Genomic DNA, 12,491 nt, shown 5'->3' with positions numbered 1-12,491 from the left:
ACTATCTTCCTCCATTTGAATTAGGAGGGGAAAATACACATAAGTGGAAAGCAATTACCTGAGGTATTTGCCCCAAACACTAGAGTTAACATCTGTGCTTTTCAAAAGAAGATATTGCTATGGAAACTCTAGTAAGCACAAGTGTCCAGGACCTTGGTTTTGAGTCTAACAGGGCACATACTTCCACAGTGCCCCAGTGGTAAGAATGTAGATGGCACCTTTCCCTAAGTCACAAGTGAAGTAACACCACTTATTGGTGACAGGTTTCAGACGGGCAGCCGTGTTAGTTTGTATCAGCAAAAACAACGAGGAGTCCCTGTGGCACATTAGAGACTAACAAATTTATTTGAGCATAAGCTTTCATGGGCTATTGTATTTTCCACTCCATGCATCTGATGAAGTAGGTTATAGCCCATAAAAGCTTATGCCCAAATAAATTTGTTAGTCTCTAAGGTGCTGCAAGGATGCCTCGTTTTTACCACTTATTGGAAATTTCCTATTCAGATATTGACATGACACTGGTCTGGTTGCAAGATCCAATGAAAACAGCACAAGGTGTCACAGCGCAGGCAAGGTTTAAGACAAGAAAAGTAAAAGCCTGTTGAAAGAAATTATGGTCTCATGATTTTTGTTTAAGACACTTGACTGGGACTCGGGTGCCCACAACTGTTACTTAAAACATTGGCATCTTCTCTGATTTTAGATGGAGACTCCGCTAGCTAGCTTAATAGAAATTTGAAGATTGTATTGCCCTTTTTTCTCTTCCTCTGCAGTAGAACTGGTTTTATTTTTGTTTTCTAATGAGTCTGATATTGTTCACCTGTGTATTAAAGGTAGAAACTTATAAATGCATAAATAGTAATAACAACATACAATTGATTGGATACATTATGCCTTGCAACATCAAGATAGCAATTCACTCCTTTTCCACAAATGTACGAGACAGCCTAACATTTTCAAATACTGTACAGTAGGAAACGTTAACTTTTACAAAAAACACCACAGCATACAGTTTACCTCAGTCATTGCCTAACAACCAAATGCCATCCATGAGTTGCTTATTGATAGCCAACCAGTTGACCAAAATCAAAGTCATGGAATCTGTGACCTGTGATACCCCCCATTTTTCTCACTTTCTGGAAACAGGCATTGTTTGGTATCTGGAGTTCATACAATAATACCAGGAGACTTTAGATTGTAACTACTGCAACTCAACAGCAGCTCAACTTTGATCTCCCATTTTCTTTGGTAACTATCCTTGTGGGTGTTTTCATATTGTTGCGTTGGACAATACATTAGTACCCAGAGGGAGACAGAGGTCCATTTGTGATTCACTACTCTGTCATTAACTCTTGTCAGGCCTGACATGCTACTGCACCTAACACACTGTTGTCATGATATATGTCACGTAGCATATCACTGAAAAACCAACACTACACTGGTCTCTAATATTCTTGCATGGTATATGTACGAAGTGTGTACAAAAGAGCTATGGATATATTCTTAATATGTTTGGCAAGCAATGCATAACCACAGGGCAGGTCTACACTACAGCGGGGATTGACCCTCAGACTGATCCATCCACCGGTGGTCGATTTAGTGGGTTTAGTAAAGACCCGCCAAATCGACTGCAGATCTCTCTCCAGTTGACCCCTGTACTCTACCCCCGATGACAAGATTAAGGTAAGTCAACAGGAGATTCTCTCCTGTCAACCCCCTGTGGTGTAGACCCCACGGTAACTTGTAGCATAGGTCGACTTACCACAGTAGTGTAGACATAGCCACAGTCTGCTCTAGACAAAGAAATGTATTTGTTAATCTGTACAACCTGGTCGGCAGGAAGACATAATGAAGGTCTATTTACATATAAGATAAGCAAAGCTATCAAGCTAATAATCAGGGGAGAAGACAACATGGTGTCAACACCCTAGCAGGAAAGGGTAACTTTATTTGGGCTATAAAGACGAGGGTCTGGAATTCAAATACAATAATATTGCATACAATTGGTTGTATTATAAAAGTGCATCAAGTAAGGTCTATTATGAAAGACTCACACACTGGTGATTATCATCACTGTGAAATGTATGCACTAAGACTACCTGAGAAATTATGAATACTCACTAATATTATGGTATGAAGTCTGTGAATGAAAAGTATTTGAACCATGCAGGTCACGTGTAGTAGATATACAGGTACTATCCCAGACAGAGGGAAGGCAGTTATCTGTCTCCAACAAAATTCAGCAAGGTGACAAAAAACAGAAAACCTATTTACATATGAATCAGCAAGAGGATGGGTTCACAGGAAGGGAAGAACAGCATGGGATGATCTTGAGTCTGGGGACAAAGCAGTGAATTAAGGGAAATATAAAGAGAGAAGCAGCCATCTTGGTATCCATCACTGGACAGACACAAGGGGCCAGAGCTCTCGCAAGCTGAGAAAGATGGGTCCTTCAGCCAAGGGGGTTGTAGTTTCTGGGTACTGAATATGGGTGAGAAATCTGCTGATGCAAAGATCTTTCACTTAGGAAGACAAGGGAAAGTAGTACCTTGCATTTCTGTGGAATGTCCTGACAGAGAAAGTCAGTATGGCTGTAAAAAGAAAGACTGGTAAGAAATCTACCGCCATCTACCTTGAACCAAGGCCGTATCTTGATAAGTCTTAGCAACTAGCAAGCGTATTTTTACTTTTGTTGGTTTGTAACCCATTTTAATGTTATTCCTTCTATTTAGGTTAAATGAGACTACGTCCTTTGTTAATTAACCTGTTTTATTTCTTACAATCAACCACCTCAGTGCTGTGCTTGAAGGGAAGGGTGCATTTACCCCAGTTAAGTTAATAAGCTGTCATATGCTTTTGTCTCTTTAGAAGAACAAACCATCCTTATTAATCTTCTGAATGATTCTGGAGAGGGCTGGACATTTTCAGGCAGACAGTTTTGAGGAAATTCAGGACAGGTGGGGTGCACTGGGGTCGCTTGCTTAATAGTAACCAAAGCTGGTGGAGACAAAAGTGTTGCAGTGGTGTTGTAAGCGGGCTGCTGGATTCAGAGTTGCTGAAGGGAGAGACAGACACTCAGTGCCTGCTTGCATGTTGGTTGGGAGTGTCCAGCCTGGGAGCTACAGCAGCAGAGCATTTTAAAGCACTCAGGGTTATAGGACAAGTGGCGACAACTTCTCATTGGGCTGGGTCACCCCCAAAACGTGACACCCATATTTGTAGCACACACACGGTATTAACTTAAAAAAATAAAATAGATTTACACTTATTTTAAACCTCCTGAGTCTTTCTATGCTGCGCCATCAGCAATACTGAACTTAGATGAGCCTGGGTGATCACAACATGAAAGCAGCAGAGTCCTGTGGCACCTTATAGACTAACAGATGTATTGGAGCATGAGCTTTGGTGGGTGAATACCCACTTCGTCGGATGTATCTGACGAAGTGGGTATTCACCCATGAAAGCTCATGCTCCAATACGTCTGTTAGTCTATAAGGTGCCACAGGACTCTTTGCCGCTTTTACAGATCCAGACTTACACGGCTACCCCTCTGATACTTCACAACATGAAAGTATCACAATCTGCTATTAACTGAGGTCCTATTTTGTGACAAGCCCTTTCTACACACCAGCTTGCACCAGCAGTTTAACAAATATTTTTTAAAGTCAGTTTAGTTAAACCCATGCAAACCCCTATGTGGATACATTTAAACTGAGTTACAACTGACTTATGATCAATTTAGCTTTAATCAATAAGTCAACTGATTATGTCCACACAGGAGTTTGCATCTGTAACTAAAATTACTTAAAATAATTTTGGCTAAACATATACAACTTGTGTTTAGATAAGGCCTTCAATTTTGGAACTTATGCTGTTCTGCCAGTATATTGTGTTTTAGCTATATAGCTTAATTCAGTCTCCAAGGGACAGAGATAACATCTTCCTTTATAATATGTCTAGTATTGAGCACATTGATAGCTCAAATAATTTTGGGGATTCCATTACAAAACACTACCATGGGATTATATTACATCTATACATAAATGAAATTTTAGAGATTGCAACAGAAACCTATCGATTTCTTTTCTATATTAATATTCTTAGCAATCACTAATGGGGTTCTCTTTTCCCAGAAAAGGGAAAATAGGGGCTTTTCAGCATTTCAACATGGAACCCGGAATATAAAAGCCACAACCTCTTCATTTCGCTTCAGACAATATGGTAAAATTCAGATAGATACAAATCTTATAGATTGAAGATGGACAGTTTCAAATTTTGAAGGAGATACAGAATGCATTTAAAAAGACAAAATGATAGTTGTAATATACTCTCAACAATGGCATTCAGGTTAACTCCATTCTGTCTCAATTTCCAAACAACCCATTTGTGATATGCAAATTTGTTGGCAAAAATAAAAATAAAAATAAAGAATTCAGAGACACTTTGGATGTGTGCATATAAATTCCTATGGACTTCAAAGAGAATTGCATATATGCATTCAATGGCAAAATTTAGCCCTTAATGATGTAAACATCAATTTTGGAGAGAAAAAGGAAAGGCCTTAATTTTTAACAGATTAACTCTATGCAAATGGAAAGAAATCTAGACCGTGAAATAGCTTTATTACTCCTGGTAACATACAGAGTATATACAGCATTTCAAAATTGGTCTTTGAAATACAACAAAAATAGCATCCTCAAATTTAAAGCTGAATAAAGTTTAAATAAGGTTACAACTGTTTGAAATTTACAATTCTTTCACACCATGCTTACATACTACCTGCATCCAGCAGCTCAATAAATGCAAAATCATGTGAAGAACAAGCTTAAGTTTGCACTGGTGCCACAAAATCGTGAAAGGGGCAAACAGACTGTTTCTAACCTTTGAAAAGCCTTCATGGATAAAACTATAATGCTTCAGCAAATGAGATTTTACATAAAAAAAAAGCACTAGAACAGAACCATTTACTAGGAAAGACTAATTCAAAACTTTCATATTCAGTATTATTTGTACCATCTCTCTGTATACAGCCCCATACATTTCAAAATGAACTTGCAATTATCTTTGTACTGTACAAAAGAGAAATAGAAAAACAAACTTCAGTGACAGAGGGACCTCACAGTACTGGAGAGTCTATAACGTGCATGAAAAAATGTGAACTAACAGATATTCGGATTGTTAAACGAACAAAAAGGATGGAGAGAGTGAGCACTGTAAATCTGAACCGAATGGTCTACCATGTCTTCAATCTGTTGTAGGAGGGAAGTAGTGATTAGAACACAACTATGAGTCAGGAGACCTGGATTCTAGCCCTAATTTTGCCCCAGACTAGCTGTGTGATCTTGGGCAAGTTACAATCTCTCTAAGTATCAGTTTCCCATCTAGAAAATGGAAATAGTGCCTATCCCCCACCTTTGTAAAGTCATTTAATATCATTGGATGAAAAGTGCTATATAAGTGCAAAGTATTTTCTGAAGTTATCTGAAGTTTTATTCACTTCTGAGAAGATGTTAGAACTCATGTGCCCACTTTAATCTTTATGCAAGTGGGTCTTTGCCCAGCTAGTTGGTAAAAAGGGACATTGCCCATTTAAAGGCTCCATTGCAGCAGATAGGGAAGTGTACAGGGATAGATCGGAAGGGCGGGAAGCCATTGGAGCTAGGTTAGAGTGAGCATTGACCTGGTCCTTTCTGCTGACTGCAAAAAAGTGAGGTTTCATGGGGTATTTATACCCCATACAGCCATGGAGAGTTACCTCTTTACCAGCTGGGCTGGCAGCATCAGCAACCTCTTCATTTGCAACCAGCCAGCTCTGTGTAATAGAAGGGGCGCCAGAGGGAAGAGGATTCCCTCTTTCCCAGCATGTTGGGCCCAATCGAGAGGGGGAGAAAGTGGGGCACCCATCTGTGCTCCTGTGGGCAGCATGGGGGATGAAGTGGGTGGGAGGAATTATTTGGGGATCCTTTCCTCCCATGAGTAGCCGGGGAGACACTGCTGGTGCAGGGCAACAAGCATTGAAGACTGGGGAAGCAGCCAAGAATTAATTGAAGCTACGCATAATGTTGTGGCAGAAGCTCTTTCTGTAGCAATTCTGAAGTTACAGGGTGCTTACAGAACAAGTAGAACCAGACCAAGGGGATGAACAACCTCTAGGACCAAAGAAGCAGAGCATTATAACCGCAAGAGACAGAGTCATTGTTGGTGAGTTGGACTGACACCAAGGGATGGTTGAAGGGTAGGAGAATTTGAGGGAGAGAAGCTTAATGGGCATGGCTGGGGACAGCAGGGTGCTGCACCCAGGGGCTGGGCCTTCTAGTGTGTGGAGGGGGGACGCAATATGGGATTGGTAATTTTAACCACTTCTCCTACAATGCTGCATTTGGGGATCTTAGCGGGGAGAGTGGCACAGCACATGGATATGGCCCACTGCTTCCTACTGAGGCTAAAAACAAGACGCAGGGGAGTGGCCACTTTCTGCAGCACCCCAAGGCTTTAGCTACTGAAACTTGTGGGGCAACGGATTTAGCCACGCAGCTTGAGAGGGTGGCGGGGGACACATGGGGACCTACAGTATTGGGGGAGGGTCCGGAGTTGCTGGGTTAGCTCAGTGGCCTCAGAGATCAACAGCTTTTCATATCTGTCACAGGCTAACTTACAACTGTTTAACAGGTTGGGGGCTTACCTCAGAGGGAGGTCTAGCAAAGGTGATCCTGGTAACCCCACATTGGGATACAATAGATAACCAGATGGTACAGATGCCACTCACTGAAGTGGGAGTCTTTAACACAGGGTGATGGGGGAGACAGGGAATGTTAATTCATGGGATAGGGACTGTGGGCTCTCTCAGGACATTGAGGTTAGTTAAGAATATGGTCATGTTTCTGAGAAGATGTTAAAACTGAAGATCTTAACACATTAAGAAAATTGTTTCCTACTTTACTTATCCACCAAGATTTAAAAACAACTTCAGCGTACACATGCATACACCACTTCCTATTGCCATAAATGGGAACCATGTAGAGAGACAGAATTTGTCCTTAATGCCATACAGGAACTGTTGCTCCCTTCTGTTTTTGTTATTGGTGAGGTCAGTAACTGTTGCCGCAAAAAATATGGGAAGCTAACTTGTATCTTGGCTGTAAAAAAGCCTTTTAGTTCCTCTCCAAATACTTACGTTGAACTCCTCCGAAGCTGAACTTTTTATTGACTATTAATAGTTCAACTGTAACACATTTGGTTCTGAATGTTTGTAAAGTGCTTTGAAAATATGAAAGAGCTATAGAAGTGCTACAAAAAAATTTCTTTCCAAAAAATTTCTTTGGAAGCCAAGGTTAGCGAGACTATATTGTATTATCTTCTTATTCGTCTGAACGCCAATAGCATATTATTTTCTTGCCATATTTTGGATTTTGCAGGGCATATCATACTCAGAGTCTCATAACCAGAAGCCAAATGTTTTTAGAGGAAGAGAGGGGAGCTGGAAGTGATAACAGTAACATGCAAAAATGCACTTATTCCTTGATAATGCGTAAGTTAATGCCATGAAAATAGTGTCCAGTTCTGTCTGCTGGTCCATATAAGTATTTCACACAAAAAAAAAACAAACTACAGAGAGGGGGATAACCTAGGGTATGTTTTCCATATCTGACATCCAGCAAAGGAGAATGCTATAAAGCAGTTTCAAATCAAAGCCAACTGTCTGTCTGGATATGATAAGTGTTCAAATGGAATTTCGGAGTGAAAGATTCACCCTGTGCTTAGGGAAAAACACAAAGTTGTGAACATTGCTGATTCACCATTTAGTGAAACACTGGAAGTTCCCAACCTTCTGTGTAACTACTTATATACACCAAGAGTTTTTACATCATTGAGGTGTGTTAAAGGATCAGGTTTCTGATAGACTGGATGGAATTGGACTACACTGATCCTTTCAAGGGTAAGGAATAGTTTACCACCATACACAAAGTGGTAAAAAAAATCCCCTATTTTAAGGCAATCAAAACTTTGCTCAAAGTTTATCATCAAGCGGAATGAAAACTAAGTCTGGTAGCACAAGCAAAAGTAACAGTTTAAAAATTCCAACTCCTTCAAGTTAGCTGTAGTGCTCCTGAAAAGTATCAAATTGGCAGCACTATAAACTGAAGTCTTATGTCTCTACAAAACAGATGCACATGACCAATGGAAATATACATTTCCATCCAAACATGGAAACTAGTTCTAAAGTTGAGAGCAATTCAATCTCCATGTCTATGGACCCCTTGATTTGTCTACTGAGACTGTCAATAAAGGTGCCAAATTGTGAATGTGATGTATGCTTTCAAATGAAAGAGGTAAATACTATGCACTGATACAGCATTTGAGCATATACAGGAACTTTATCCATTAATAAAATAAGGATGCATAAACAGATGGAGAGGTTAAGGTACTTGTCTAAATTTAGCAGCAAAGTCTGATGGGGAACCCAAGAGTTCTGAGAGCCCATTCCTTGCTCTAACCATTAAACAATGCCTAGCAGAACTGCTGAATAACTGTCTGAAAAAAAGGGATGATTTTGCAGATACCTCACATGCAATTAAAAATCAAGTTTGGCTGTTCACATTACCTCACGCAGCTGGAGGAAACAGTAAGGAAAAATAAAAGGCTGAAAATATGGTTTTAAACAAATCTAACCGTAAATTAGACACAGAACATTAAGCAGACCAAATGAAAAAAGTAGTATCTGTACTGTTATTCTTCAGGACAGATCATTTACCTAAAACTTCACATGAACTTTTATTTCAAACTTAAATTTTATGTTTGCTATACATTAAATTAAAAATGAACTTGAGTTTTCTAAGACAATCCAATTTTTCCTTCTTGCAAATGAAAACTGAATAATTTTCACTAAGTTCTCTTACAATACTTTTGGTCTGCAAGTGAAGAGTTTTCTTACAGAAAACAGTTGCTTAAGAAAAAGTATTGCCTTCGTTCAAAAGAACTGCACTAACAGCCAGAGGCTTCACATTTTAACTTTGCTCCATTTAGCTTTGCTCTGATCCAGACAGTGTAAATGTACAATTTCTTATTTCACATATGTACAGATACATTCCAACAGTATTTAACAGCAAAACAATTTCTACAAAGGAAATCAAGCTTTTTTTGCTCCTGAACACAGCCACTATTCTAGGAATAAGGGCAGAGAGCAGTAACAATTGCATTAACATTGGCAACACAGTGTTACAGGTATAAGCATATAACACACATCATGCCTACAAGTTTTAGTGTTGTAATAATTTTTTCATTTCACTACACTTATCTTGAGCCACGTGTTTATTTAAAAGAAAGAGGAGGATCTCTTCATGTTTTTCAATCTGTGGGGGAAGGACAGAGAGATTAGATAGTAACACGCTTGCTGCTAAAGGATTATGTAAATGTTCATTCTTTTAAATTAATCAAATCAACTTGAGAGCCACTTTTAAAAAGTAGTTTTAGGTACCACAAATGAACCTGGGTTCCCATTCTAGTTTAGCAAACATGCAACTACCTTTCCCTATTTTGTGAAAAAATACAGCACGGTGCATCAAATGATCTTGGCTGGCGCTCAAATTTTTTTTTTTTTTTTTAAAAGACACCCCCCCCCCAAGGAGAGCTCTGATGAGGTGCTAGAGATGATGTCATCAGCAGATCAATGGCTCAGGCCAACAGGAAGTGAACCTAGCCCTGTCACCAAGTTCTCTCCTTGCTCCCATTCAGTGGCGTGCTACCTACCTCTAGAGTTACTTCCTGGAAGCCCTTTGAAGTGTATTAAGTCTGTCTTTCCTCCATCTGTCTCAGGGGATTCAGAGCCAGACCCCTTCCATGTCTTGTCCCCCACTCTCCCTCTCCCCTCCCCCTCAACATTCATAGGGCTGGAGGATGCAGAAATTTGGTTGGATTCTTCATGGCTACAGTTCAAAGGGCTACCCAGGAGAAAATGATTTTGCTTCACTCTGTAGTGGGACAGGGAAGGAGCAAGAGCAAGCTCAGTAACAAGATGGTTTTACGCTCTACCAGCCTCTAAATGCCTGGCATCAGCATTCCCTCTCTGGACTTCCCCGGCTCCCGTGACAACCACTGTTCAGTAGAAACACTCTCCTTTCTCCCCAGAGTCACCAGAGCAGTCAGAACCCACAAATGCTTCTGGTTCTACCTCTCGCTCAAAGATAGTAACGCTCACTAAATGTAGGGCTTCTCCTTAAAAATGAGAATGGGCCTTTGAGACTCCAAAGGTAAGATTTTAACACTGATTTTTATAAAAACAAAACAAAATCTAAGTTTGCTTATTACCTGCAAAAGACTTCATAAGATTCCTTTAAAAATACAAGCGTGGAGGCATTACGAATGTCAAGTTGCACTCACAGTTAATTTTTTCATAGGCACATTATTAACCCTTAGTTATATGAAAAGGCTGGTAGTCCCTTGGCCATATAATAGCGCTGTTATAATATTCTAATAAATTATCTTTTCTTTATCCCACACCTTTTCCATGCTTGTTTTAAAAAATATTAATCAGTATTTGGAAGAGAAAAATGTAAGTTTAGGCTGAATCTTACTTACTTGCTTTTTTAATTCTGCGCAACAGCAACTCGCCTCATTTGCATGGGCTGCAAGGAAAAAAAATGAACAGGAAACTGATCAGTAAAACATTATTACTGCCTCATTAATTGGCTGAATACAATGAGATTTTAGAAGTACAAAGGACATTAGTTATGGATGCACACAACTCATTTTTGAACACTAGAATAAATTTAAGAATCAGAATATTTTAAGTGAAAAAACAGTTACCTTGGTGTAGCATACTTTGATTTCCAGAGTTGCTATATTTGGCTAAACCTTCCATTACAAATTTGTCGGCTATACTTAGACTACTGTTTAGAAAACATTTCTCCACAGATACTGCATGAATATTCTCATTGATCCCTTTCACTGTGATCTTGACACACTTATTCAATATTAATGTTTTTAGCAAATCTATTATTAATGGAGACCATTCCATGATTCCTGGAAAAAATAAAATGAGAGACAACTGAGTTCTAGTTTAGATTGTAAATAGTTAAGCTACATCCTCTACACCATCGTTTAAATCTTAAACTATGTAATGCCACTAAAACCTAGAAAACGAGCAACCCAGTTTTCTAGTTGTCTATAGTTTTTTTTCCTGCAGTACCTAAACTAATTCCGAAAATTTTCAAATTAGTCTTTCTGGGTTTGAAAATAGACTTTACGATACTAATCTGTGCACTGTTTTGTTGAGTCCTCATCTAGATGGACAATATAACAGAGGGGTTAATGGTAACAACCTAAAAAAATTATGACCAAACAGTCTCTCTGCTAAATAGCCAACATAGTGTTTGGTTGTGTTTCTACCTGCAAGCGAACACTTTATTATCTGAAAAGGGAGCTTCAAGTAACGTGCAGTGATCGGCAGCACTCTAGAGAATGGTAGAGTTTCGGTGCATCCATAGTCTGCATACGCTACCTTCACCTCAGACTGAGAAACTCCCAGAACGATAGCTCTGTACCAATGGCCATCACCTGAAAAAAAAAAATTGGAACAAAACATTTGAAGTGCTTTACTTTCAGACTAGGATCCAGAGTTACATAATAATCCATCTAATCCACATAGTTTACCAGAATTTAAAGGAGATTATTCAGAATACATGGATACTGTAAAAACAAACAGAAAACGAAACACTACCATTTAGAAGTACACCTCTACCTCGATACAACGCTGTCCTCAGGAGCCAAAATACCTTACTGCGTTATAGGTGAAACCGCGTTATATCGAACTTGATTAGATCCGTGAGAGCGCGCAGAGTGTCTATGCTCAATCCACGCAAGGTCGGGTCTGCCCGCAACTGGCCAGCCCTCAGCAACATGCATGATCGAGGATATTTTTAAAGTTCACAAACTTTTAGCAGAGGTTCATTTTGAATTTTTACAAAAAAAAAAAAAGCAACGCCCTACTCTGGAAAAATTCTCCCCACAGGTCAACCGAGGCCCAACGTGCATTTGAGCAGCTAAAGCTTGCCTTCACTACTGCTCCTGTATCGGCGCTCCCAGACATGATGCAAGTTTTGTTGTAGAAGTTGACATGTCTAGCACAGTGATTGGGGCAATCCTCTCTCAGAGGCATGGAATCAAGCAAATACGGCACCCCATCACCTACTACTGGAGGAAGCTTATCCTCGCTAAATGAAACTATGAGATCTTGGACAAAAAGCTCTTGGCAATTAAGACTGCCTTCAAAGCGTGGTGACAGTATTTGGATGCAGGCTCTGGAGTGGGTCCAGGGATGAGGGATTTGGGGTTCAGGCTTCCCCAGGGCTGTGGCGGGAAAAGAGGACCCCCCCCAGCAGCCCGGGGGCTGGGGTTGAGGCACCTCTCCCTGGCCGTGGCTGCTCCGGTGGGGCCGGGTCAGAGGCATCTCTCCCCACTGCCTGCCTGCCTGCGCGTGCAGCCCATAATGGCCG

General features: G+C 40.1%; 1 protein-coding gene across 4 annotated transcripts in view; it reads right to left on the bottom strand.

Annotated features, from left to right (window-relative positions):
- Positions 1–8,747: 8,747 nt before the first annotated feature.
- The window catches only part of TDRD1 (tudor domain containing 1), a 60,807-nt gene continuing 57,063 nt past the window's right edge, over positions 8,748–12,491 (bottom strand). For all 4 annotated transcript variants that reach the window (XM_039482561.1, XM_039482559.1, XM_039482560.1 and 1 more), the window contains 4 exons: positions 11,386–11,553; positions 10,804–11,019; positions 10,576–10,622; positions 8,748–9,350 (listed from right to left, as the gene is read on the bottom strand). In XM_039482561.1, coding sequence (XP_039338495.1) covers positions 9,258–9,350; positions 10,576–10,622; positions 10,804–11,019; positions 11,386–11,553 — 524 coding nt within the window. In that variant the 3' untranslated portion in view covers positions 8,748–9,257. The remainder of the gene's footprint in view (positions 9,351–10,575; positions 10,623–10,803; positions 11,020–11,385; positions 11,554–12,491) is intronic.

The sequence above is a fragment of the Mauremys reevesii genome, linkage group 7 (assembly GCF_016161935.1).
Source record: "Mauremys reevesii isolate NIE-2019 linkage group 7, ASM1616193v1, whole genome shotgun sequence".
Classification (NCBI taxonomy): Eukaryota; Metazoa; Chordata; order Testudines; family Geoemydidae; genus Mauremys; species Mauremys reevesii.
Note: the sequence above shows the minus strand (reverse complement) of the source record. Positions and strands in the feature narration are given on the sequence as shown.